The 26,258-nt window shown below is 65.4% G+C and overlaps 3 protein-coding genes across 10 annotated transcripts; 1 reads left to right on the top strand and 2 right to left on the bottom strand.

The window, feature by feature from the left end:
• Window positions 1-159: 159 nt before the first annotated feature.
• Window positions 160-16,669, bottom strand: PNPLA6 (patatin like phospholipase domain containing 6). Of its 6 annotated transcripts, XM_059872135.1 has the most exons (37): window positions 16,576-16,669; window positions 15,339-15,401; window positions 15,204-15,263; window positions 14,504-14,579; window positions 14,342-14,424; window positions 14,138-14,238; window positions 13,393-13,545; window positions 12,686-12,845; window positions 12,212-12,292; window positions 11,752-11,880; window positions 11,592-11,672; window positions 11,386-11,494; window positions 11,211-11,297; window positions 11,030-11,127; window positions 10,728-10,940; window positions 10,407-10,484; window positions 10,082-10,287; window positions 9,597-9,728; window positions 9,400-9,523; window positions 9,211-9,324; window positions 8,884-8,959; window positions 8,658-8,798; window positions 8,304-8,367; window positions 8,065-8,233; window positions 7,497-7,679; window positions 7,296-7,414; window positions 6,877-7,033; window positions 6,354-6,470; window positions 6,205-6,274; window positions 5,515-5,631; window positions 5,107-5,223; window positions 3,295-3,443; window positions 2,275-2,427; window positions 1,752-1,868; window positions 1,346-1,442; window positions 1,032-1,123; window positions 160-636 (listed from the first exon to the last, which is right to left on the bottom strand). In XM_059872135.1, exons 2-37 carry the CDS (start codon window positions 15,369-15,371, stop codon window positions 187-189), a joined length of 4,506 nt encoding a protein of 1,501 aa, XP_059728118.1. In that variant the 5' UTR covers window positions 15,372-15,401; window positions 16,576-16,669; the 3' UTR covers window positions 160-186. The 6 variants fall into 6 exon arrangements, with proteins under 6 accessions (XP_059728118.1, XP_059728123.1, XP_059728117.1 ...); XM_059872140.1 differs by lacking the exon at window positions 5,515-5,631; XM_059872134.1 differs by lacking the exon at window positions 15,204-15,263 and having other exon boundaries at window positions 14,347-14,424.
• An 834-nt stretch (window positions 16,670-17,503) lies between these two features.
• Window positions 17,504-21,842, bottom strand: S1PR2 (sphingosine-1-phosphate receptor 2). Of its 3 annotated transcripts, none has more exons than XM_059872214.1 (2): window positions 21,749-21,842; window positions 17,504-19,624 (listed from the first exon to the last, which is right to left on the bottom strand). In XM_059872214.1, the coding sequence occupies exon 2, from the start codon at window positions 19,567-19,569 to the stop codon at window positions 18,514-18,516; it is 1,056 nt and encodes a 351-aa protein (XP_059728197.1). In that variant the 5' UTR covers window positions 19,570-19,624; window positions 21,749-21,842; the 3' UTR covers window positions 17,504-18,513. The 3 variants fall into 3 exon arrangements, with proteins under 3 accessions (XP_059728197.1, XP_059728198.1, XP_059728196.1); XM_059872215.1 differs by lacking the exon at window positions 21,749-21,842 and adding an exon at window positions 20,538-20,617; XM_059872213.1 differs by lacking the exon at window positions 21,749-21,842 and adding an exon at window positions 19,757-19,893.
• Window positions 21,843-23,726: 1,884 nt separating this feature from the next.
• On the top strand, window positions 23,727-25,962 carry MRPL4 (mitochondrial ribosomal protein L4; the record flags this gene model as incomplete). Its single annotated transcript, XM_059872245.1, has 5 exons — window positions 23,727-23,825; window positions 24,175-24,223; window positions 24,774-24,942; window positions 25,027-25,078; window positions 25,768-25,962. Coding segments are annotated over exons 1-5 (525 nt in total), but the record flags the coding sequence as incomplete, so codon positions are not given.
• Between the last annotated feature and the right edge of the window lie 296 nt (window positions 25,963-26,258).

Here is a 26,258-nt window from a genome sequence, read left to right as displayed (position 1 = left end):
CCCAGCCCTGTTCCCAATCCCAGTTCCCAACCCCAGTTCCCAATCCTACTCCCATTCCCATTTTTCCCAGTCCTGTTCCCATTCCCGTCCCCCCGTCACCACCAGCAGCTTTTATTCTGAAATTCCCGAACCGGCATAATGAGACTCCATCAACCAATCAATAATTAACCAATAATTAATCAATAGTTAACCGATAATTAACCAATTCCCATCCAGCCGGCCTGGATTTCCGTAAGAACCGTTAAAAAAAAAACCAAAAAAAGGAAAATTTACAGCAGCGCCCCCCCGTGGCCGGCCGGGGGGGTGGGACAGTGCAACAGTGCGGGGGGGGGGGGGAGCTGGGGACACCGAGGGGACATGGGGGGACATCGGGGGTCCCGGGACCCTCCGTGTCACCCCAGGGCCTCTCAGACGGGGAGGGGGGACCTTGGGGGTCCTGGGCCCCGTGGGAAAGTGCCAGAACGGGGGGGGGCGGGGCAGGGACCCCCGGGGGCAGGGAGGGGACACTGGGGACCCCCGGTGTGGGGGGGAGGGGCGGTGCCACCGCGGGTCCCTCAGAAGCCGTCGGGGTCCGCGGGGGGGGGGCGGGGGGGTCCCGGCTGTGCTCGGGCGGTGCCGAAGGGACTTCTCCTCCTCCTGTGGGGGACAGTGGGGACACTGTGAGACACTGGGGACACACAGGGACAGTGGGGACACTGTGGGGACACACAGGGACAGTGGGGACACTGTGAGGACACTGGGGACACAGTGGGGACACAGGGACATTTTTTAGACACTGGGGTGGGGACAGGACACAGCACCTGCGGGGTCCAGGTTGTCCCCAAGGCCACCGGACCCCCTTGGGACCCCAAAACCACCAAACCCCATTGCTGGGATGCCCATGGTGCCACCCCCACACCTGGGCCCAGGACCCCCTTGGCATCCCCAACCCCCCATTCTGGAGTTCCTCCCCCGCCCATTTTGGGGTCCCCCCTGTTCTTTGGGGTCCCCCCTGTTCTTTGGGGTCCCCCCCGGGTTTTGGGGTCACTCACGGCCTCGGGGCTGCCCCACTCAGCCGCGTCCTCCTCGCCCCGCAGCGACTCCGGGCCCTCGTCCTCGTACTCAGTCAGGTAATCAGACTCCTCTGGGCGGGGGGGGTGTGGGGTGAGCCCCCAGACCCAAATCCCAGCCCCAAACCCCAGACCCAAATCCAAGCCCCCAAGCCTCAGATCTCCACCCCCAGCCCCAGATCCACCCCCCCAGGGGGTCCCTGCCCCTGTTGTGCTGTCCCCCCACTGTCCCCCCGCTGTCCCCCTGCTGTCCCCTCCCTGTCCCCCCGCTGTCCCCTCCCTGTCCCCGCTGTCACCGTCGCCGTAGCCATCGGACAGGTAGGACTGGGCAGGCTCGATGCGCGACACGATCTCAGCCAGGTCTGTGAAACCGGCGCTGGGACAGGTGAGCACCTGAGGGGACACCACGTGGGACACGTGAGGGGACACCTGAGCACCTTCAGGGGACAGGAGGGGCACACGGAAGGCACCAACAGGGCAGGGGACAAAGCGAGGGACAGGAGAGGGACCAGGGGCACGAAGGGTGGCGGGGAGGGTGACAGGAACAGGGCGGCAGGAACAGGAAGGTCACTCCAGAGGTGACACACTCCAAAGGGCAGTGACATGGCTGGGGTGGCCCCTCCCGGGGTGGCCCAGGGCAGGTCCCCAATGAGCCACCACCCTCCATGTCCCTCCCGTGTCCCCAGGTGTCCCCAGGCTCACGTCCATGCGTTTGCTCTCGTAGAAGTCGGCCGAGCGCCGGTCCTGGACCATCTTCTCGATGACGTCCCCGCGGCTCCAGCCCTCGAACACCACCTTGCCGTGCTGGTAGCCAACGTCCTGGCGGGCAGGGGGCAGTGGGCAGGGGGCAGTGGGCAGGGGGCAGTGGGCAATGGGCAGTGGGGAGAGGGCAGGGGGCAGTGGGCAGAGGGCAGTGGCCTGGACACCCCCAAAATAGCCCAGGACACCCCAGTGATGACCAGGACACTCAATTAATGGTCAAGGACACCTCAAGCGATGATCAGGACCCCCAAGTGATGGTCAAGGACATCCAGTGATGAGCAAAGGACCCCAACAGTGACCAAAGGACCCCAACAGTGACCAAAGGACCCCAACAGTGACCAAAGAACCCCAACAGTGACCAAAGGACCCCAACAGTGACCAAGGGACCCCAACAGTGACCAAAGGACCCCAACAGTGACCAAAGGACCCCAACCCACATGTGGAGCCCCCAGCCCCGACTCACGTAGATCTCGTCGAACTTGCCGAAGTCCATGGTCTTGAAGCGGTCGATGGGCGGCCGGATGTACTCGCAGTAGGAGCTGGACTTGACCACCTCGAGCTGCCGCACGCAGGACACGTAGGCCAGGCGCGACTGGATCTCCGCCATGTCCGGCACCTGCCGGGACCGGACACTCGGGACACGTCCGGCACCTCGTCATCGTCATCATTGTCATTGTCATCACCATCAACATTGTCATTGTCATCATCATCATTATCATCATCATCGTTGTCATTGTCATCACCATCATCATCATCGTCATCATCATCATCATCATCATCGTCATTGTCATCGTCATCATCATCATCATCGTTGTCATTGTCATCACCATCATCATCATCATTGTCATCATTGTCATCATCATTATCATCGTCATTGTCATCATTGTCATCATCATCATCTTCACCATCATCATCGTCATTGTCATCATCATCATCATCATCATCGTTGTCATTGTCATCATTGTCATCATTGTCATCATCATCATCATCACCATCATCATCGTCATTGTCATCATCATTATCATCATCATTGTCATCATCATTATCATCATCATCATCGTTGTCATTGTCATCACCATCATCATTGTCATCGTCATCATCATTATCATCATCATCATCGTTGTCATTGTCATCACCATCATCATCGTCATTGTCATCATTGTCATCATCATTATCATCATCATCGTCGTCATCATCATCATCATCATCATCATCATTATCATCATCATCATCATCATCGTTGTCATTGTCATCATCATCATCATCGTTGTCATTGTCATCATCATCATTATTGTCATCCTCGTCGTCGTCATCATCATCATCATCATCATCATCATCATCATCGTTGTCATCCTCATCGTCACCATCACCATCATTACCATCCCTTGATGTCCCCCAGGACCTCCTCCACCCCGAGCCACCTCCACCCGCTTGTCCCCTGGTGCCACCTCCCGCTGTCCCCCGGGGCAGCCCAGGCTCTCACCTTGACCTTCTCGGCCCAGGGGTTGAGGCGCTTCCAGAGCAGCCACCAGCCCGACAGGCAGTCGCCGTAGTTGCACAGGTCGGTCTCGTCCTGGCTGCCCACGTCGATGGCGATCACCGTCTTGGCGCCCATGTTGCGCGCGATGTCGGCTGCGGGGACGGACAGACGGACGGCGGGCGGTCAGCGGCGCTGGGGGCACCGGGGGCGGGGTGGAGGGGTCGTGGGGAGGGGACACGGGAAGGAGGATGGCACTGGAGGACATCTGTCTCCCAAGCTGGTGGAGACAGCTCGGGGGGGGAGGAGGGTGGAGAAGGTCCTGGGGGACATCAAGGGATGATGATGGTGATGATGATGATGGTGATGATGACAAAGGTAATTACCACGGGGAAGGGGGTGGAGGTGAATCTGGAGGACACTGAGGGATGACAATGATGATAATGATGATGGAGGAAGGTGGCTTCAGAGCCAAAGATGCCACCAGAGTCACCCAGCGTGGTGGGGATGAGGCTGCAGGATGGAGGAAGGTCCCCAGCAAGTGGAGGGGACCAAGGGTGACCTCCCAAGGCCACCAGAGGTGACAGAATGGCCGGAAGAGGCCTGGAGGAGCCCGGAGAGGATATCAAGAGAGGAGGGAGGTGAAGGAGGACGGAAAGGACACCTGGAGATGGGAACATCCAAAGATGGACAAAGGTGGCCCAGGAGGTCACCGAGGACACCCAGGGCCGGCGCAGGATGGAGCCCGAGGCAGGTGAAGGATGGAAACCACCCAGGAAAGGACCTGGCACCAGCACCAGAGGTGACAGCAGGAGGCAAGATCAGGAGGTGACACCAGATGACACCAGGAGATGACAGCAGGAGGCAAGATCAGGAGGTGACACCAGATGACACCAGGAGGTGGCAGCAGAAAGTGACAGCAGAAGGTGGGATCCAGAGGTGACACCAGGAGGTGACACCAGATGACACCAGGAGGTGGCAGCAGAAAGTGACAGCAGAAGGTGGGATCCAGAGGTGACACCAGGAGGTGACACCAGATGACACCAGGAGATGACAGCAGGAGGTGAGATCAGGAGGTGACACCAGGAGGTGACACCAGAAGGTGACAGAGGACGGAGATGCCCCAAGAAGTTGACCAGCACTGAAGACGTCAAGAGATGATGGAAGAGGGATGGAAGATGGATCCTGTGCATGAAGAAACCTGGAATGTTCTGGAAAAACTGCCCAGCATGGAAAAAGCACCAGGAGATGGTGGAAGATGGATGGATCCTGACCAGGAAAAATCCATGGAATGTTCTGGAAGAACTACCCAAGAGGGAAAAGGCATCAAGAGATAATGATAGATGGATGCTACACATGGAAAACCATGGAATGTTCTGGAAGACCACCCAGCATGGAAAAACCACCAGGAGAAGATGGAAGACGGATGGATCCTGACCATGAAAATCCACAGAATGTTCTGGAAAGCCGCCTGGCATGGAAAAACCACCAGGAGAAGATGGAAGACAGATGGATCCCATGAAAATCCACGGAACATTCTGGAAAGCTTCCTGGAAAAACCACCAGGAGAAGACGGAAGGTGGATGGATCCTGAACTATGAAAATCCACGGAACATTCTGGAAAAACCACCCAACACAGAAAAAAAAATACTGCCAGACAGGAGCTAGCCATCCCTCGCCCATCGGCGCCACCAAACCGAGCGAGAGGCGTCCCCGCTCCGCCCTGGCTGTGTCCGTCCATCCGTCCATCTGTCCGTGCGCCGGCCGAGCCCCGCCCCGTGCCCGCGGTGCCGCTGGAGCCGCGGCGGCCGCACTTGCCTGGCAGGTTGTTGATGTACCCCCCGTCCATCAGGAGGTTGCCGTCCTTGGGGTCGCAGAGCGGGGGCAGGTACCCCGAGAGGGTCATGCTGGCGCGCACGTAGCGCCAGAGCGAGCCTGCGCCGGCCGAACCGGGAACGGCACCGGGAACAGGACCGGGAAACCGGGAACGGAACCGGGAAACGCCGTCAGCGCCGGCGCCGCCCCGGCACCCGCCCTCGCCGCTCGCCCTGCCCGCGCCGGGATCGTCTGCGCCCCACGGGTCGGCCCCGTGGCAGGCAGAGGAACGCCGGGGCACCCTGACCAGTGGTGTGGACGCTCTGGACGTGGTTTTGGGGTGGTTTTTGGCGGTTTTTTGGTGGTTTTTGTGGTTTTTTAAGGGGTGGCCCCGGCGAGCGAGGTGCTGACCTGGGACATTGTTAACATAGCAGCCGTCCACCAGCCAGTGGCTGTCCTTGGGGTCGCAGAGCGGAGGCAGGTAGGGGGTATAGGAGGCACTGGCTCGGACGTAGCGCCAGAGGCTGCCTGGGGACGGAGAGGACACGGTCACGGCCACCGGGGACCGCGGGAGTGACCGGGGAGGGACAGAGGGACGGGGGGACATTGGCAGCCAGCGGTGCAGTGAGGGGGCTGGGTTAGAGGGGTCAGCAGGGATTAGTGGGCGTTAGAGGCAGCGGGGTGGCTGTGGACGGCTCAATGTCCCAGGTGAGCTCCAGCAGCGGGCAAGGACGAGGGGCAGCCACCACAATGGTCCCACCACCACCACCATGTCCCCACCACCATGTCCCCACCACCACCACCACCACGTCGCCAACACCACCGTGATGTCCCCACCGCCACCACGATGACCCCACCACCTTGATGTCCCCACCGCCACCGCCATGTCCCTGCCCAGCACTGCCACCATGTCCCCATGCTGCACAGAGGGTTACTGGGGTTAGTGGTCAGCAGCAGTGTTAGCACCTTGTGCAGCCCCAGCTGTCCCCTCCCCTCCCCTCCCCTCCCTGCTGATGTCCCCAAGGTGAGGTCAGCAGCTCCTGGTGGCTCAGGAGGCCACCCCTGCCCCGTGTCCCCCCCGTGTCCCCAGGGAGCTCTCACCGTCCGTGTGCACCCGCATGGCCGAGGCTGTGATGTCCGTGGTGACGTTGAAGTAGGGCAGCCACAGGTCCTGCGGGGACAGCATGGGCTGGGTGACACCGTGGGGACATCAGGGAGGGGGCCAGGGGGGACATCCGAGGGGGACACACCTCGATCTGTTTGTCCTGGAAGACTCGGTTGATGCTGGCGTTGAAGGCCGAGCCCGAGAACATGGAGGTGATGGGGTAGGTGAGGTCCAGCACAGTCTCAAAAACAGAATTCATGCACTGGGGAGGAGGAGGAAAGACAAAAAGAGAAAAGGAGCAGGAAGGAAACGAAGAAAGAGGAGGAAGGAGATGGAGGAGGAAGAGCAAAAAGAGAAGGAGAGATGAGTAAAGACAGAAAGAGGAGTGGAAAGAAAGGGGGGAAAAGAAAAAAAGGAAGGAGGAAGAAAAAGGAGGAGGAGAAGAAATAAGGCAAAAAGAGAAGAAAAAAAGCCCAAAGAAGAGCAGAAAAGGAAAGCAGAAGAAAAGAAGATGGAGCAGGAAAAGAGGAAGAAGGAGGAGAAGGAAAGGAGAAGGAAGAAGAGCAAGAGGAAGAAGAAGAACAGGAAGAGGCCAGGTTAGAACCAGCGGGGCAGAGCTGGGCACAGGCTGAGGGGGTCCCTGGGGTGGGCACAGCCCTGCCACCCACCCTGGCCCACTCCCGCGCCCGCTGCTTGGTGCGCACGGCGCTGCGCTCCTCGGCGTAGAGCGCGCCGATGAAGGCGCCGATGGAGGTGCCCCCCACGAGGTCGATGGGGATCCCCGACTCCTCCATGGCCTTGATGACCCCGATGTGCGAGCAGCCCCTGCCGGGGAGAGTGCAGGGAAAACCAGGGTAAATCAGGGGCTGTGGGCACCGTGGGGCTGGGAGGAGGGCGTGGGGACACGGGGGACATGGGGACTCAGGATATAGGGACATGGGGATATGGGGACAGGGGATATGGAGACACGGGGACATGGAGACACAGGGACATGGGACAGGGGGACGGGCACACAGGCCATGGGGGCAGGGTATCCAGGGACACGGGGATATGGGGACAGGGGGACACAGGGACAGGCGTGCCCCACCTGGCACCGCCGCCGCCCAGCACCAGGGCGATGGTGTTGCCGGTGAGCACGCGCGCCAGGCGCGAGAAGTCGCTGTGCCGGTCGGCGCTCTTCTCAAACACCTTCTCGTACATTTCCCGCTGCGGGGCGGGGACAGAGTGGGTGACAGTGACAGCGGCCACCCCTGTGGAGGGGCTGGCGGCCAGGGGAGGGGACACTCACCAGCTTGGCAGGGCTGCGGCGCGAGAAGACGCGGCGGGGGCAGCGGATGTGCAGGTGGCCCGAGCACCAGCTGCGCATGTTGAGCCACTCGACCGTGCGCGCCGGGCCGGCGCCATCCTCGCGGTGCAGCAGCACCAGCTGCTTCAGCGCCCGCACCGCCGTGTTCTCCAGCATCTGCTCCAGCTGTGGTGGCACCAGCACCAGGCTGCGTCACCCCCGGAGCACTGGGACACCCCCAGAGATGGCACATGTCCCCATATTTCATGTCCCTGTGTCCCCATGTCCCCCTGTCCCAATATCCCATGTTACTTTGGCCCACCTCCAGGTCCCTGTCCCTGTCCCACCTCACCCAGGGCGAGCTCCTGGTTGCCCCCCATGTCCCTGTCTCCCCATGTCACTGTCCCTGTCCCACCTCGCCCAGGGCGGGCTCCTGGTCGCCCCCCATGTCCCTGTCCCACCTCGCCCAGGGCGGGCTCCTGGTCGCCCCCCATGTCCCTGTCCCACCTCGCCCAGGGCGGGCTCCTGGTCGCCCCCCATGTCCCTGTCCCCCGCCATGTCCCTGTCCCACCTCGCCCAGGGCGGGCTCCTGGTCGCCCAGCCCCACGATGAGGACGCAGTCGGCCTGGCGGATGCAGCGCAGCGTCCAGGGGGTCAGTGTGCAGTCGGTCTGGTAGAGCACGATGCGGTGCAGGTCCTCCTGCTGCGCCAGCCAGCCGGACAGCCGGTACTCCTGGATGCTGCCCGGGGGCACCGAGTGGTCAGCGGTGGCCTGGGGGACGTGGCCACACCGCTGCCCGCCGCCGTTACCTCTCCAGAGCCGAGGAGCCCAGGCGGGCGCGGATGATGTCACTGGTGAGGAGCAGCGTGGGGCCTGCAGAGGTGGGGATGTGGTCATCTCCAGGCCATGGTCACCACCGTGCCATGGTCACTGTCACGCTGTGGTCACCATGCCATGGGGCTACAGTCACCACCATGCTACGGTCACCATCACGCCATCAAGTTTTGGTCACCATGCCATGGCTGCCACCATGCCATGGTCACTCTCATGGTGCCCACCATGGCCAAGACCACCCTGTGGGGCTGCAACCATCACCAGCCCAGGTCACCAGGGTGCCACAACCCGATGGTCACGGCCATGGCCAGTGTCCTGTGGTCACTCACCGATGGCGTTGAGCGCGTGCTGCAGCTCCAGCGTGAAGGCCGCCATGGGCACCTCGTCACACACAGGCAGCACCGCCACCGTCGACAGGTTGCTGGTGGGGTTGATGGGCTCCGAGCTGGAGGCCATGCCCAGGCCGGGCCCTGAGTGGACACAGAGGAGTGGACACACCGCTCTGGTGACAGTCACCAGCCCCGCAGAGGCCACCCCGTTGTCCCCAGGTCCTACCTGCGAAAGGCCCGCGGAGCTGCTGGAGGTTCCCCAAGATCTTCTGGCTCAGGAGGTGGATGAGGCGGGTGACCACCTGTGGGGACAAGGACAAGGATGGCCATCAGACACGGCAGAGAATCATCAACACCCCAGACTAGTGTTCTACAGCAGTCTTTGGGTGCCACCACCACTGCCTGTCCTAGGAGACCTCAGGTGCCACCACCCCTTTCTCCACTCTCCTCCTCCAACATTAACTCCTTATCTGAAGTTGGTTTTAGTTTGAGTCACAGCCACCCGCCGGGCCGTGGGGACACGGGGACACCCCCAAGGGACCCCCAGGGGTACCTGTGGGTATCGGCGCTTGATGTTGTTGAGGGTCCCCTCGGGCAGCTTGGCCAGCTCCGTGTCCCTCACCGCGTGCACCGTGGTGGCCCGGGGCTGCCGCGTCAGCGCCTCCACCTGCCGGACGAGGCCATGGAGCCACCCGAGGACGCTGGACTGCTGTCCCCAAGGTGTCCCCAGGGTGACACTCACCACGCCCACGAGGTCACCGCGGCCATACTCGCCCACCAGCTCCTTCTTGCCGCTGCCCTTCTGGATGACCGAGCGCAGCCGCCCGTTGAGCACGATGTAGGTGCAGTCCGACTTGTCCCCCTGCCTGGGGACAGCGCCTGTGGTACCCCTGGTGGCCCTCCCCGAGCTGAGGTGGACACCTGGGTGTGGTCACTCACCTGTAGAGCGCCCGGCCAGCCTCCACGGCCATCCAGTCGATGGCGAAGTCCATCTGGCGCACGAAGGGCGACATGCGGGCGGCCACGGTGTGGGCCACACTCAGCACCACGCTGGGCTGCTCCCGCATGATCCTGGGGGGGACAGGGCACCGTGGTGACCCCAAAATGTCCCCTCTGAGGTGGGGAACCCCACAGAGAACCCCAGGGAGGAGGGGAAGCACCAGGATCGTGGTGGCCTTGCTCAGGACATCCCAAAATTCCACCCTGGGCTGGGAACATTCACTGCAGAGATGTTCTGGTGGTGCAACCATCCCAGAGAGATTTGGGACCACCCCAAAGTGATGGGGAACCACCCCAAAGAGACGTGGGATCCCCGAGGTCCCAGCGAGCACCGCAAAGTGATGGAGATCCACCACGAGATGATGGGGACGCAGCCACACCGAGTCCTGGTGGCCCCCCAAGGACGCCAAAGGACACAGACTCACTCGTAGAAGTCAGACTTGGAGATCTTGAGGAAGGTGCAGTCACGGTTGGCCTTGATGGTGAAGATGAGGGGCTCCCCGGTGAGCACAGCCAGCTGTCCCACCAGCTCGCCGGGCTGTGTCAGGAACAGGCACACGTCCTCCTCCTTGTCGATCATGCGCTGGTACACGTGCAGGCACCCCCAGAGCACAAAGTGCAGGCTCACGTCCTACAGAAATGTCCCCTGTCACCTGGGAGGTCCCACCAGCACCACCACCACCACCATGGCGTGTTCTGGTTCTGGGGTTGTTTCTGCCCCACCACAAGGTGACAGTCCCCAGCACCCACCTGGTCACCCTGGCGGGCGATGACCGTGCCGCCCTTAGCGTGGTGGAGCAGGACGCGGTTGTTGAGGAGAGAAGGGTCCTGGAAAGGAGAACGGGACCATTGTAGGGTCACCAGAGGGGATGGGATGACCAGGAGGTCATGGAGGCCACCATGAGGAGATGGGAACGCACCACAGAGTGAGGTCTGGGGGCGACCCTGCAGCCATAAGGACCCCCCCAAAGTGATAGGGGACCACCATCAAGGTAACTAAGACCACCAAAAAGCCACGGGGGACCACCAAGAACCCACCAGAAACCCATCCCTACCCCACAAAGCCCTCACCTCGATCTTCATGAGCTTGATGAGCTCCCGCTTGGCCTCCTCGAAGATGTCGCTGGTCTGGCGACCCTGGTAGGGCCCGAAGGGACACGTCCACGTCCCCATCCCTGTCCCTGTCCCCGAGGCTGTGTCCTCCTCGCAGGAGCTGTAGTGGTAGACCCCCGAGGGCTGCTCCTCCAGCGTCACTGACTTGCGCTCCTTGGGCTCCTGGGACACCTGGGGGGGATTTGGGGGGGATTCAGGGTGGGAATTAGGGGGAATTTGGGTGGGATTTGGGGTGGGATTCAGCACGGACCCCCCCGTACCTGCCCGAAGGCGCCGGTGCTGTCCTCCTGCAGCGACACCGAGATGCGCCCGCGCTCGTAGGCCATGTCGAAATCGGAGCGCGGAGCCTTCTGGATGCCTGGGCAGGGTCACGGGGGTCACCAAACGGGGACAAAGCCACCCCAGGGTGACAGCCACACCCCTGGGAGTGCTGGCACCCACCAGAGATGTCCACGGGCATGGAGATGCAGCGGCTCAGCAGCGGCGGCGGTGCTGGCGTCTCCAGGCCAGCAGCTTTCATCAGCTCAGCTGCAGGATGAGACCCCCCCCCAAAACTGAGCACGGAGACCCCAGAAATGCTCGGGGTGGGGGTCTCAGAACCCTCCTGGTGCCTCACCGGTGTCCCGGCCCTCATCGGTGCTGCCCAGGCTGCGCTTGCTGTGCCGGACGGGGCTGGTGCGGGTGGCGTGGCAAGGCTGAGGGAAGAGCCGAAGGGGCTGCATGTCCTGCAGGTTTGGGGACAGATGGACATCAGAGGGGCTGGGGGGACATCAGAGGGAGCCGACCCAGCCCAGGACCCCCCGAATTTCAGCCTGAACTCACGTGGCTGAAGAGCTCGTTGGTCAAGCCCAGGTAGTTGTGCAAGGCCAGGAAGGTGACGCGCTGCAGCCGCACCATTATGATCTGCGGGGGGACACGAGGCCACCATGGGTCCCCTGCCACCCCGAGGGCCCTCCCGGGGGTCCCCCGCAGGCCAGCTCACCTGCACCACCCTGACCAGGCTCTCGGGGTACTTCTCAAAGACGGCTGAGAAGGCCTCGACCGGCAGGCGCAGCACTGTGGAGTCCTCGGCCGCGCGGGCACACACCGTCCGGTACGGCCGCTGGTGGCCCTGGGGACCCGCGGGGTCAGGGGACCCGTAGGCCTGGGGACAGCTGGGGACTGGGGAAGGGCATGGGTGGCACTGGGGTTTTGGGTGGTTGGGTTTGGGATGGCCACGGTTGGGCTGGAGGAGTTTGGGGACAGTTGGTGGCACTAGGGAACAGTTGTGGTTGGGATTGGGATGGCCACAATTGCGTTGGCAGGGTTTGGGGACAGCTTGGGCAGGCTGGGGACAGCCACCCACTGAGCTTAGGGGGTTCTGGGGACATGCCAGCTGGGCATGGCAGGGTTTGGGGACAGCCCCCGCGATGTCCCCAAGGCTCTGGGGACGTGGCCGGTACCGTGATAACGTCGAGGATGCTGAGCAGGCTGTGGACGCTGTCCCCAGGGAACACCTCCTTCATCACTGTCTCCTTCCCGTCCTGCTGGGACACAGCCCGTGTCCCCTGGTGTCCCTTGGGTCTCCAAGAGTGTCCCCTGCCTGTTCCCTGTGTGTCCTTGAATGTTCTTGGGGTGTCCTTGGCATGTCTCTGAATGTCCTTGGGGTGTCTCCGGGGTGTCCCCAACTGTCTCTGAGTGTCTCCAGGTGTCCCCCGGGTGTTCTTGTGTGTCCTTGAATGCCCCTGGGGTGTCCCTGACTGTGTCTGGTGTCCCCCAGGTGACCTTGGGTGCCTCCAGGTATCCCCTGCGTGTCCCTGGCTGTCCCTAGGGTGTCTCCCAGATGTCCCTGGGTGTCCCAGGTGTCCTTGGCTATCTCCTGGATATCCCTGGCTGGCTGTGAGCTGTCCCCCCAGTGTCCCCAGGTGTCCCCGCACCGCCTCGGTGAGCAGCAGCTCCAGCTTTCCCTCCTGCAGGACGTAGATGCTGGTGTCGGGCTGGCCGGGGCGGAACACGTCCTCGCCCTGCTGGCACTGCTGGAACACCATGTGCTTGCACAGCTCCAGGAACAGCGGCTTCTCAAAGTGCCCCAGCACCCTGCGGGGACAGCCATGTCACCATAGGGACAGCAGGGACACCGCAGGGACAGCGGGGACACGGGGACCTGCCCCACGTGCCACAGAGAGGGGGATGCAGGGATCCCCTTAGAGAGGTGTCCAAGGGTGGAGCTCCATCCCTGCGGTCCAGTGCTGGCCCCAGGGACGGATCCCGATCCCATCAATGGATCCCGACCCCATCAGTGGATCCTGAGCCCATCAATGGATCCCATCAATGGATCCCGACCCCATCAATGGATCCCATAAATGGATCCCAACCCCAACAATGGATCCCGATCCCATCAATGGATCCCGACCCCATCAGTGGATCCTGAGCCCATCAATGGATCCAGACCCTGATCCCATAAAGGATCCTGATACCCCAGGACAGACCCTGATCCCAGGCACAGATCCCATGGAGAGATCCCACGGACAGACCCCGGCCCCACGGACAGACCCCGGCCCCACGGACAGACCCCGGCCCCACGGACAGACCCCGGCCCCACGGACAGACCCCAGCCCCACGGACAGACCCCGGCCCCGCTCACCGGACATTCTTGAGCATGTAGAGCACCTCGGAGGGCAGGTGTGACGAGGCCACGTCGAACTCGGTCAGGTCGGCCTCCAGCACCGAGGGCGGCGGCTCCTTCAGCTGCAGCGTGGGCGGCTCCTTCTGGATGCGCAGGAAGCTGGCCGAGACCCTGGGGACAGCCAGGGGACAGCGTGGGGACACGGCGGGGGCAGTGCCGTGGGGACAGCAGGGACGCAGCAGGGATTTGGGGACAGATCGCGATCCCATGGACAGATTCCAATCCCACAGACAGATCCCACAGACAGATCCCAACCCTACAGACAGATCCCGACCCCATGGACAGATCCCGATCCCATGGACAGATCCTGATCCCATGGACAGATCCCACAGACAGATCCCAACCCCACAGACAGATCCCAACCCCACAGACAGATCCCGACCCCACAGACAGATCCCAATCCCATGGACAGATCCTGACCCCATGGACAGATCCCACAGCCAGATCCCGACCCCACAGACAGATCCCGATCCCACAGACTGAACCCAACCCCACAGACAGATCCCGATCCCATGGACAGATCCTGACCCCATGGACAGATCCCACAGACAGATCCCGACCCCACAGACAGATCCCGATCCCACAGACTGAACCCAACCCCACAGACAGATCCCGATCCCATGGACAGATCCCACAGCCAGATCCCGACCCCACAGACTGATCCCACCCCCAGACGCAGATCCCAGCCCCGCTGCCCGCTCACTTCTTGGCGATGCTCAGCACCTTGAGCTTCTTGCGGCTGCGGGGCCGCGCGGCGCCGCTGGCCGTGCTGACGTCCACCAGCGACGACGTGGACTGGGACACCTGGCCGGGCGGGGACACGGTGTCATGGCGCGGTGCCACCCCCGCCGCCATCCCCAGGGTCACCTTGGGCGCGGTGCCACCCCCGCTGCCCCCCGAGGGTCACCTTACGCATGATCTTGCGGCTGTAGAACAGGACCTTGTCCCGCTTGCGGAAGCGGTAGCGCGGCGGCTCCTGCGCAGGGACCTCTGGGGACACGGAGGGGACGGCGTGAGGGGACAGCGCTGTCACCCCCATCCCCAGGGCCAGCCCAGGGGTGGCACTCACTCTTGAGGCGCAGCCACCAGCCCAGCACAGCGACAGCCATGACGGCGACGGCGAGGGCCAGGATGGTGCCCAGCACCTGCAGAGGGACAGCGGTGTCCCCACCTTGTCCCCAGTGTCCCCAAGGGATGGGGACAAGCGCACGGGGTGACCCATGGTGCTGCCAGGGTGGGAGGGGTGTGGCCATGTTGGGGACCGGGACATGTGCCCAGGGGACAAGGCTGTGTCCCCTCAGGGCGTGCTGAGCAGCACTGGGGACATGGGGACACTGGGGACATGGGGACATTGGGACATGGGAACACTGGGGACACTGGGGACATTGGGACACTGGGGACATGGGGACATAGAGACATTGGGACATGGGAACACTGGGGACATGGAGACATTGGGACATGGGGATACTGGGAACATTGGGACGTTGTCACTGGGGACATGGGGACAATGCGCCTGGGGATATGGGGACATTATTGGGGACATTGGGACACTAGGACGTGGGGACAGTGCCTTCTGCTTAGTGCACCAGTGGGGTTGGAGACATGGGGACAAGGGGACACTGTCCCTGGGACATGGGGACACTGTGCCTGGGGACATGGGGACATTAGGGACACAGGAATACAGGGACATGGGCACACAGGGACACGGGGACACGGGGACACAGTGACAGGGGACACGGGGACACGGGCACGGCGGTGCCGCCGCTCACCGCGCGCGCCGGGAGCTGCTCCCGGCTGAAGACGGCCAGCAGCCCCCTCAGCACCGAGCCCTGCGGGGACAAGGGACAGCTGAGCCCCAGTGCCCCCAGGCCTGGGGACACCGGGGCGGCGGGGACATGTCCCACCTTGGCCTCCTGCTGTGACTCGCTCTGCCCCATGGCCGGGGGGGGCTGCGCCCATCCAAAATCCTGCCAGAAACCGGGAAAATGGGAAAAACGGAGGAAAACGGGAAAAACCAGGAAAAAGGAGCAGTCGGTGACACGTGGTGGCACTGAGGGACACGCAGTGACAAGTGGGTGACAGCCAGGTGCCACCTCCCAGCAGGGAAACCCCAAGAGTCCCCAGGGTGTCCCCAGAAAAGTGGCCCAAGGGGACGTTGGTGTCCCCTCCCTTGGGGACAGGAGCCGTCCCCTTGTGACACTGTGCCAAGGCCACCAGGCTCTGTCACCCGTCCCTGCTGTCACTCCATCAGTGCCACCACCGGGCCCGGCCCTGTTGTGTCCCCGCTGTCACCCTGCTGCCGTCCCCGGTGTCCCCCTGTCCTTCCCAAGGACACCCTGGGGAGGTGACAGCGGCACCCAGGCTGGCACATGTCACCCCCCTGCCACCGTGGTGGCACCGGGGCCTGGTGACACCCCCAGGGCCCCTGCAGCTGACAACTGCCCCCCCACACTGTCCCCAACAGCCCCCCCAAACTACCTCCCTAAGGTTTTATTGCCCCCCCCAAGCTTTATTGCCCCCCTCCCCAATTCCCACCCCAAACTGCCCCCTCACGGCATAATGCCCCCCCTTATCTTTATTGCTCCCCCTTTTCTTTACTGCCCCCCCATTTTATTGCCCCCCTTTCTTTATTGCCCCCCATCTTTACTGCCCCCCGTTATCTTTTTTGCCCCCCCAGACCCTTATTGCCCCCACAACCGTTATTGCCCCTCCCGGGGCCGTTATTACCCCCCCACGAGTTAATTTCCCCCCTCACATCTTAATTTCCCCTCACAAATTACCCCCCCCAGGCACTTATTGCCCCTCCCCGGGCCGTTATTACCCTCTCATAAATCATTTACTCCCTCGCATCTTAGTTGGCCGCCCATCAATTGCCCCTCCCAAGCCGTTATTGCCCCTCCCGGGCCGTTATTGCCCCTCCCGGGCCGTTATTGCCCCCCAGGCCCCGTTGCCCGCCCCCCGCCTCTGGCTCCCCTCAGCGCCCCCCCCCACCACTGCCCTCAGACCCGCCCCCCCCCCAAAACCTTCGCTCCCCCCGAACCCCCAGAGCCGGTAAATCCCCCCCGGGCCTCCCTCCAGAGCCGGTGAAGGGAACCCCGGGACCCCCCGGGACCCCCCGGGACCCCCCCAGCCCCCCCTCACCGGCCGCCGGTCTCGCCCCGCTCCGGCCCTGGCGGCGGCCACGGCCCCCGCGCGGTCATGGCCCCTTTAAGGCCGCCCCGCCTCCTCTATGACGTCACTAATCTGCGCCAAAGCCGTTGGGGCTGTGCAGCCATGTTGGGAAGGTCAAACCGCGGTACTGCAACGCGGCCGGGCGCCATCTCGGGTGTGGCGTGTGAGCGTGACGTCACTGGCGCGACAGCGCGGGCGCGTGGGGCCGTGAGGGGTCGCCCCGGCGCCATCTTGGGGGTGGCAGGGGAGGAGGGAGGGGACACCCCAAAATTTGGGAGGTGGACACTGAGGGGACACTCCCAAGGGGGAGACACCCCAGAATTTGGGAGGGGGCGACACCTTCGGGTCTGTCCCCATGGAAATGCCGGGGGGATGGAGAGAGACAGCCCTGTCTCCCTGCGGCTGCCCCGGGGTGGCACCTGCTACCACCTTGTCCCCGAGGGTGGTGACAGCCGTTGTCACCTCTGGCCACCCCGGGGTGACAGACGCTGTCACGTTTGCCGCGCCACGGCCGCCCCTGGGTGTCACCCAGGGCCACCGCGGCGGTGACAGCCCCGCGGTGCCACCGTGTCCCCACAGGCGGGAATTCCCTGTCCCCAAAGGCGCCGGGTCACGGCGGGGACACCGCGGCGGCGCCGTCCCCACGGGGGTGGGGGGGCAGGAAACGAAACCCCCCCCCCCCCCCGTTTCCTCTTCCTCCTCCAGAGAGAAATGGGGACAAATCGGGGTTTTTGGGGGACGGGAGGTGACAAAGCGCTGGGCTGGGGACAGGGGAGGGGTCTCCAGGTGTCCCCCCTCGTCCCCAGACCCGCCTGAGACGCTCAACCCCGTTTTCCCAATTTCCCACCAGGAAAATTCCCCACACACACCAAAATTTGGGGAAAGACGCAGAGACAGCTGGAAAAAAAAAAATCGTTTAATACAACGCGGGGAGGATTTTGGGGCAAATACCGGGGATTTCGGGGGGATCCCGGCGGATCCGGCCGCACTGGGATGAGCCCCCGGCCCCGCGCACCAGCGCGGGGGAAAATCCCGGATTTCGGGGGTCCCCGGAGCCCCCCCGGGTTGATCCCGGTCTGTCCCGGTGGGAACGCGGCGGGAGCCGCCCACGGGCACGGGAGGGGCCCCGGGACTCGCCCGACAGGTCCGGCGGCGGCCCCGGGGCTCGGGCAGGGCGTGGGACGGGCCCCACGCGTGTCCGGGCACACGGAGCGCCGGCGGGGACGGGGACAACGGGGAGAGCCCCGGGGGGGGGCAGGTGGGCATCGTACCTGGGGAACCGCGGGGGGAACCACGGGGGAACCGCTCCGCTTGTACCGTGGGGTGGCCTTGGGGGGCCGTGGGGTGACCTTGGGGTGTCCCCAGGGCGGCCATGGGGTGTCCACAAGGCCGTGGGGTGTCCATGGAGTATCCACAGGGTGGCCTTGAGGCCGTGGGGTGTCCACAGGGTGTCCATGGGGTGTCCACAGGGTGTCCATGGGATGGCCATGAAGCCGTGGGGTGTCCATGGCATGTCCCCAGGGTGGCCATGGGGTGTCCATGGGATGGCCATGAAGCCGTGGGGTGTCCATGGCATGTCCCCAGGGTGGCCATGGGGTGTCCATGGGATGGCCATGAAGCCGTGGGGTGTCCATGGCATGTCCCCAGGGTGGCCGTGGGGTGTCCATGGGATGGCCATGAGGGGTCCATGAAGCCATGGGGTGTCCACGGGGGGGTGGCTACGGGGTGTCCCCAGGGTGGCCATGGGGTGTCCACGGGGTGGCTATGGGGTGTCAATGCTGTGTCCCCAGGGTGGCCGTGGGGTGACCATGGAGTGTCCACGCCGCATCCCCTGACCCCCCACCGGACACCCCTGCCCTTTACAAACCCCCTCGTCACCGCAGCGTGGCCCCCAGCGCACGCCCACCCTCACACGGACGTGGTGCACTCGCGGGTCAGCGGCACCGTGGGCAGCTCGGCCGTGGGGCCGGCCGGGCCCCTGTCCAGCGAGCTGGACGTGCGCAGCGGGACCCCCGCCCGGCCGGGGGGCTGCCCGCGGAGGGCGCGGCCGCAGCAGCAGAGCACGCGCAGGAACTCGCCGCGCATGTCCTTGCTGCGCAGCATGTAGATCACCGGGTTGGCCGCCGAGTTGAGCGTGGCGAAGGCAAAGAAATAATTGGCGCTGTAGAGCACCCGGCAGGCGCGCACGGGGCACGAGGCGTCCATCAGGAGGATGATGAAGGCGGGCAGCCAGCAGACGATGAAGGCGCCCAGCACGATGGTGACGGTCTTGAGCAAGGCCAGCGTCTGCGCCGAGGCGATCTCGGCGTGGCTGGAGCGGACGATGCAGTAGATGCGCGTGTAGAGCCCCACGATGGCCATGAGGATGAGCGTGAAGATGGTGGTGACGAAGAGCACGTAGCGCTTGGAGTAGAGCGGCAGCACGGTGGAGCAGTCGCCCAGGTCGCTGATGCAGTTCCAGCCCATGATGGGCAGGCTGCCGATGGCGCCGGCGATCACCCAGCAGGCGCCGATCAGCAGCACCATGCGGCAGTTCTTGTCGCTGCTGTACACCTTCACCTTGGTGATGGCCACGTGCCGCTCGATGGCGATGGCCAGCAGGCTGAACACCGAGGCGGCCAGCGTGGCGAAGGCCGTGCCCTCGCGCACGAACCACTGCACGGGCGTCAGGCTGAAGGTGGTGCTGCCCGACAGCAGCGTGTTGACCATGAAGGCCGTGCCGGCCAGCAGGTCCGAGGCCGCCAGGTTGCCGATGAAGATGTACATGGCCAGGTGCAGGCGCTTGTTGCGGCAGATGGACACCAGCACCAGCAGGTTCTCCAGCACGATGACGCAGCAGAGGACGACGATGAGGACGGAGCCCACCCAGCGCGAGGGCGCCGCGCTCTCACCGTCGCCCTTGGTGTAGTTGTAGTGCTCACGGATCTTGTCGCGGTTGAAATATTCCTTGTAGATGCTCCCCATGGCGGTGACGGGGACGGCGACGACGATGAGGCTCAGCGCCGCCGGGACATGGCTCCTGGGGACAGAAATGTCACCCCGTTGTCACCTCTGTGCCACCAAGGAGACCCCAGGGTGACAACCGGTGTCACACCCCGTTTGTCATGCCAAGGACACCCCGGGGTGACACCCAGGTGACACCTGCTGTCACCTGTGTCCTTCCACAGGGGTGTCACCCACGGCACGGTGGCAGTGGGAGAACGGGGCGGGGGGACACATCTGGGCGCACATCCGGGGGATATCCAGGCAGGGGCGGCGCCTGCGGTGACACCGGGTGGCAGGAGGTGACACCGGCTGGCAGGAGGTGACAGACACCCGGGGGCAATGGGGCGGGGCACCCCGGGGGGCTGGAAAAGCGAGGGGTGGGGACATCGGGGGATGTCACTGCTGTGTCCCTGTGCTCTCACCCCCGGTCCCGTGTCCCCTCTCCCCAGATTTCGGGACGGGACCCCCGGTGAGGGCTCCCCCCGGCTCGCCCCGTTCCTCCCGGTGCGGGACCCCCGAGGGCTCCGGACGGGACCGAGGGCCGGGGCGGGGTGGCGGGGGAAGGAGCTCCGGCGGCCGCGGCACCGTCCCGGAGCCCTCCCAGGTTCCGGTAGCGTCCCGGAGCCATCCCAGTACCGGTGTCGGTCCCATCCCGGTGCCCTCCCGTCCTAGGGCAGTCCTAGAGCCTCCTCGGTCCCGTCCCGGAGCGGTCCCGGTACCAGACCTCTCCCGGTCCCGTCCCAGAGCTCCCCCGGTGCCATCCCGGTACCAGAGCTCTCCCGGTGCCGTCCCGGAGCGGTCCCGGAGCCGTCCCGGAGCCCCCGGTGCTGTCCCGCCACCGCCCGGTGCCTCGCGCAGCCGCGCCCGGTGCCGGGACACCGCCCCTGGCTCCCACCGTCCCCGGGACCCCCCCAGGAGCCCTCCAGGCCACCCCCGGACCCTCGTACCGGTGCCGGTCGGAGCCGCCGGTGCCGGTCGGAACCGGCACGGAGCATCCGCCGCTTCCCCTTCCCCTTCGCCGCCCGCCCCCGGCTCGGAGCTGCCCCGGGCGGAGCCAGCGGGGGGGAACGGGCGGGGCCGGGGGCGGCGGGACCCCCGGGAATGGCCCCGGGATCCCAAACCGGGATCCTAAAGCGGGAACGGCCCCAGGATCTCAAACCGGGATCCCAAACAGGGATCCCAAACCGGGAACTGCCCCCGGGATCCCGAACCGGGATTTGCCCCGGGATCCAGCACCGGGAATTGCCCCGGGAACTGCCCCGGGACCTGGACTGGGATCCACCACCGGGAATCGCCCTGGGATCCTGAGCTGGGATCCCGAACCGGGAACTGCCCCGGGATCCTGCCCCGGGAATTGCCCCGGGACCGGGACCGGGATCCTGCCCCGGGAATTGCCCCGAGATCCTGAGCCGGGGGTCCCGCCCCGGGATCCATCCCTGGGATCCGCCCGGGATCCACCCCCGGACGCCCCCAGGATCCGCCCGGGACCCCCCGCTCTGGGGGGAGGGGAGGGGGCCGCGGGGGGGTCACCGGGGGCGCCTGGATCCCGAAATATCCCGGAGCAAATTGGATCAGGGCGGACAAAGCCGCGCTTAGAGCCGGGTTTAGCGGCGGGGGCGGCGCCCACCACGGGCGGCAGGGAGCCACGAGACCCCCCGAGCCCCCCCGCGCCCCCCGCGACCGGACACGCACGTGGGGGGACACGGGGACACGGCCCCCCCGGCCGGTCACTGTCACCGCCGGGATTTTGGGGACCCTCAAGGCTTTGGGGACCCCCCGGAGGTGCCCCCCAAGGACACGGACCCCCCCCGCGCCCCTCGCCAGCTGCGAGCCAGATGTTGGCGTGGCCGAAACAGCTGGGCCGGGCCGGGGACAATGGGGGGGGGACAACGAGGGGGGACCCCCACCCGTGAGGACGGCACTTGAACCCCCCCGTGGGGACCCCCCATTGTGTCCCCCCACCCTTGGGGACACCCCCGAGCCGCCCCCCCAAGCCCCCAGACCCCTCCCGGTGTCCCCCCCACGCTGGGGGCCGCCCGGGGTCCCGTTCTGTGCCCCCCCCCGCCCCCGATTCGGGGGTCCCGGTGGGGTCTCGGGGGAGGAGGGGACCCCCGGGGGGGGGACACGGGGGGCTCGGAGGGGCTCTTTGGGCTCTTACCGGTCCCGGGGCCGGTCCCGGCAGCGCTGAGCGCCCGTCCCGGTTCCAGCATGAGCGGGGGCGGGGGGCGGGGCTGGGCCGGGGCCACCCCCCCCGAGGGGCGAGGCCACCGTGTCACCCCTCCACCATGGCTAGGACCCCCCAAAATGGGGAGGGGGACCACAAAAAACGGCAAAAAACGGCAAAAAACGGCAAAAAACGGCAAAACCCGGCAAAAACCAGCAAACCCCCCCCGTGTGTCCCCCCCTTTTGGGTGGGTGACACCCCCAAAATGCGGCGGGGGAGGGGGGACGGACAAACCCCTCCGCTCTTCTTCCCCTCCGGGAGGATTTTGGGAGCTTTTTCCCAATTTTGGGGATTTTTTGGGGGCTGGAAAAACTTCCCGGACTTTCCACGGCTCGTCCCGGGAGGAATTCGGGGTTGGTGGGAGGGAGAAGGATGCGGCGAATTTTGGGTTGGGGGGGAAGATGGGGGGTTGGGAAGGGCCCCTCCCCGAAAAGAAAAAATCCCCAAATTTGGAGCGCTGGGAGGGGCCGGGGGGTCCGAGGGGCCGGAGAAGGGAGTTAATGAGTTTGGATTTAATTAGAACCAGGCGCGGGGTCGGGCCGGGGTGGGCGGGATGAGCGCCCCCCTCCCCCCCCCCAATCCATGCGGAATTCCCGCCCCCGGACCCCCGGGATCAGGCGGGGCTTTGGAAAAATGGATGGGGAAAAAAAAGGGAAAAAAAATAATTCCAAAATTGTCCCGCCAATCCCGGCCCGCAAATTCCCACCGGAATTTGGGGGAGACCCCCGGGGTGGAAGCCCCCCGAGCGGGAAATAGAGCGGAAAATGGGAATGGGAACCGGGAATGGGAACTGGGAACGGGAACTGGGAATGGGAAATGGGAAATGGGAAATGAGAAATGGGAATGGGAAATGGAAATGGGAAATGGAAATGGGAAATGGGAAATTGGAACTGGGAACTGGGAATGGGAAATGGGAATGGGAAATGGAAATGGGAATGGGGAATGGGAACGGGAAATGGGGAATGGGAAATGGGAACTGGAAACGGGACCGGGCGGTGGCTCTGGGATGGGGAACTGGAAAGGGACACTGGGCAGGGACAGGGGCACTGGGGCAGGGACACTGGGCAGGGACAGGGGCACTGGAAGTGGCACTGGGCAGGGACGGTGGCACCGGGAAGGGACGGGGACACTGGGCAGGGCACTGGGCAGGGACAGGGACACTGGGCAAGGACAGGGGCACTGGGGCAGGGACACTGGGCAGGGACAGGGGCACTGGAAGTGGCACTGGGCAGGGACGGTGGCACCGGGAAGGGACGGGGACACTGGGCAGGGCACTGGGCAGGGACAGGGACACTGGGCAAGGACAGGGGCACTGGGGCAGGGACAGGGACACTGAGCAGGGACAGGGGCACTGGAAGTGGCACTGGGCAGGGACGGTGGCACCGGGAAGGGACGGGGACACTGGGCAGGGCACTGGGGCAGGGGCAGGGGCACTGAGCAGGGACAGGGCACTGGAAGTGGCACTGGGCAGGGACGGTGGCACCGGGAAGGGACGGGGACACTGGGCAGGGCACTGGGGCAGGGGCAGGGGCACTGAGCAGGGACAGGGCACTGGAAGTGGCACTGGGCAGGGACGGTGGCACCGGGAAGGGACGGGGACACTGGGCAGGGCACTGGGGCAGGGGCAGGGGCACTGAGCAGGGACAGGGGCACTGGAAGTGGCACTGGGCAGGGACGGTGGCACCGGGAAGGGACAGTTGGATGTGCGGGCGCTGTTGGGGGGTCACTGGGGAGGGGCACTGGGGGTGACCCTGGGGTGGGGTCAGCAGGGGGACACCGGGGGGGAGATTTGGGGTTGGGGACACAAAGGGGGGGGGGGGGGTGTCCCTCCACCCCATCCCCCCCTCCCCCCCCTTCCTCCCCTTTTCCCGCCGTTCCGCCCCCGCCGGAAGTGGCGCCGCGCGCACGCGGTGACGTCACCGCGCCTGTCCCCGCCCCGCGCCTTCCCGCCATGATCCGCGCGGGGGCGGCCGCGCTGAGGGCCTGGAGCCGGGGCCGGGGCTGGGCCGCGGTGAGCGCGGCACCGGGAGCGGGAGCGGGGCCGGGCCGGGGGGAACCGAGCGGGGAGCGGGGCCGGGCCGGGGGGAGAACGTGCGGGGAGCGGCCCCGGCGCCGGGATGGGAACGGGGAGAACCGGGAGAGGGCGGGGCCAGGGCCGTGAGGGCGGGGAGGGGGCGGGGCCATCGCTGAGGGGCGGAGTTGGGGCGGTACCAAGTGGGAGCTCGGCCGAGGGGGGTTCGGGGTTCCGGGACGGGCCCAGGAGCGGGGCTGGGAGGTGGGCGGGGGTCGTGTCCCCCCCTCCCCTTAGCCCGCGGTTGGTTCCGCCCCCGGTCAGTGTCCCCAATGTCGCCGCCCCGCAGTTCTCGACGGCGACCCCGGCCCCGCCCGCGGCCCCCGAGCCCCGCAGGGGTGAGTGCGGGGCTGGGGACACCTTGGGGACAGCGGGGAGGGGCTGGGGACACTCTGGGGACAATGTCAGGGGCTGGGGACACCCTGGGGACAGTGTCAGGGGCTGGGGACACCTTGGGGACAGTGGAGAGAGGCTGGGGACACCTTGGAGACAGCGGGGAGGGGCTGGGGACACCCTGGGGACAGTGCTGGGGGCTGGGGACAGCCTGGGGACAGTGGAGGGGGGCTGGGGACACCCTGGGGACAGTGTCAGGGGCTGGGGACACCCTGGGGACAGCGGGGAGGGGCTGGGGACAGCCTGGGGACAGTGCTGGGGGCTGGGGACACCCTGGGGACAGTGTCAGGGGCTGGGGACACCTTGGGCAACAGCAGGGAGGAGGTGGCCGTGGGGGTGGGGACAGCAGGGACCATCATGGGGACATCGTGGACAGGGCTACCAGGGGGTTGGGGACATCTGAATCACCCTGGGGACATCAGAGCTGGCTCTCTGTGCTTTGGGGGATGCCAGGACCGCCCTCTGAGGGTCCCCATCCCCACTGTCCCCACCCAGTGTCCCCAGAGGAGCCCCCGGCGCCGTCCCCGGTGCTGCGGAGCTGCCGTGCCCCCGTGGTGTCCCCGCTGTCCCCCGTGCAGGCCTGGGTGGAGTCCCTGCGTCACCCCGAGGACACGCTGCGGGGGCTGGCTGACCTGCACCCCGACGTCTTCGCCGTCAGCCCCAGGTGGGGGCCCCGGGGGGGCTCTGGGGACAGTGGGGACACCCCGGGGGCTCTGGGTCAGTGACCCCTGCGTCCCCCTGTCCCCAGGCTGGACATCCTGCACACAGTGGCCACGTGGCAGAGGAACTACAAGAGGATCGTGAGCGTGGGGAGGGGAAAAGGGGGTGGGGAGGGGGAAAAGGGGGTTTGGGGGGAAAGGGGGTGGGGAGGGGGAAAGGGGGATGGGGAGGGGGGAAAGGGGGTTTGGGGGGAAAGGGGGATTGGGGAAAGGGGGGTTTGGGGGAAAAGGGGGTGGGGAGGGGGGAAAGGGGGGTTTGGGGGAAAAGGGGGGGTTTGGGGGAAAAGGGGGGTTTGAGGTGGCAGGAGGGTGTTTAAGGGGGGGGGATTTGGGGGGGACAAAAAGGGGTTTGAGGGGGCAGAGGAGCTTTAGGGGGTCCCAGGATGGTCTGGGGGCCCCGAGGAACTTTTGGGGGCTCTCAAAAAGTCTGTGGGGGTCCCGAGGAGCTCCGGGGGCTCCCCAACCCCCCCCAGGCAGGGCGGGGGGGGCTGTGTGGGGGGCTCGGGGGTGACTGTCCCCCTGACTGTGAGACTGTTCCTGTGACTGTCCTGACTGTCCCCCTGGCTGTCCCCCTGACTGTGTGTCTGTCCCCCTGACCGTGTGTCTGTCCCCGCTGTCCCCAGAGCCACGCGCGCGTGCGCAGCCGGGCCGAGGTGCGGGGCGGGGGCTCGGGGGTGGCTGTCCTCCCTGGCTGTGTGTCTGTCCCCCTGGCTGTGTGTCTGTCCCCCTGTCTGTCCCCCTGACCGTGTGTCTGTCCCCGCTGTCCCCAGAGCCACGCGCGCGTGCGCAGCCGGGCCGAGGTGCGGGGCGGGGGCCGCAAGCCCTGGCGGCAGAAGGGCTCCGGGCGCGCCCGGCACGGCTCCGTCAGGTCCCCCGCTCTGGAGGGGGCGGTGAGTGAGCCCAGAGCCAGGGGACAGGGCTGGGGACAGCCTGGGGACAGCCTGGGGACGGGGCACGGGGCTGGGGATGGGACATGGGGCTGGGGACAGCCTGGGGATGGGGACATGGGGATGGGACACGGGGCTGGGGATGGGACACGGGGCTGAGGACAGCCTGGGGATGGGACATGGGGCTGGGGACAGCCTGGGGACATCATGGGGATGTCTGGGACTGCCCTGGGGACCTTGGGGACTACCCAGTGGCACCCTGGGATGTCCTGAACTGCCCTGGGGACATCAGGGTTTGGTGCCCCTGGTTTGGGGTCTCTGGAGCACCCTGGGGACACCCAGGACCATTCTGGGGACATCCTGGATCATCCTGG

Source organism: Haemorhous mexicanus, chromosome 34 (assembly GCF_027477595.1).
Source record: "Haemorhous mexicanus isolate bHaeMex1 chromosome 34, bHaeMex1.pri, whole genome shotgun sequence".
In the NCBI taxonomy this organism is placed as follows: domain Eukaryota; kingdom Metazoa; phylum Chordata; class Aves; order Passeriformes; family Fringillidae; genus Haemorhous; species Haemorhous mexicanus.
The sequence above is the reverse complement of the archived record's forward strand: the minus strand, read 5'-3'. Positions and strand labels throughout refer to the sequence as shown.

Coding starts and splice junctions, on each gene's coding strand:
- PNPLA6 (XM_059872134.1), bottom strand. CDS start 16,634: ATGACCGCGCGGGGGCCGTGGCCGCCGCCAGGGCCGGAGCGGGGCGAG. Junction 11,495..11,591: donor CCAACGAGCTCTTCAGCCAC/GTGAGTTCAGGC, acceptor CCAAACCTGCAG/GACATGCAGCCCCTTCGGCT. Junction 9,524..9,596: donor GCTGGCCGGGCGCTCTACAG/GTGAGTGACCAC, acceptor CGCTGTCCCCAG/GCAGGGGGACAAGTCGGACT.
- S1PR2 (XM_059872213.1), bottom strand. CDS start 19,836: ATGTGCGCCCAGATGTGTCCCCCCGCCCCGTTCTCCCACTGCCACCGT. Junction 19,625..19,756: donor ACCCCTGTGGAAGGACACAG/GTGACAGCAGGT, acceptor TTCTGTCCCCAG/GAGCCATGTCCCGGCGGCGC.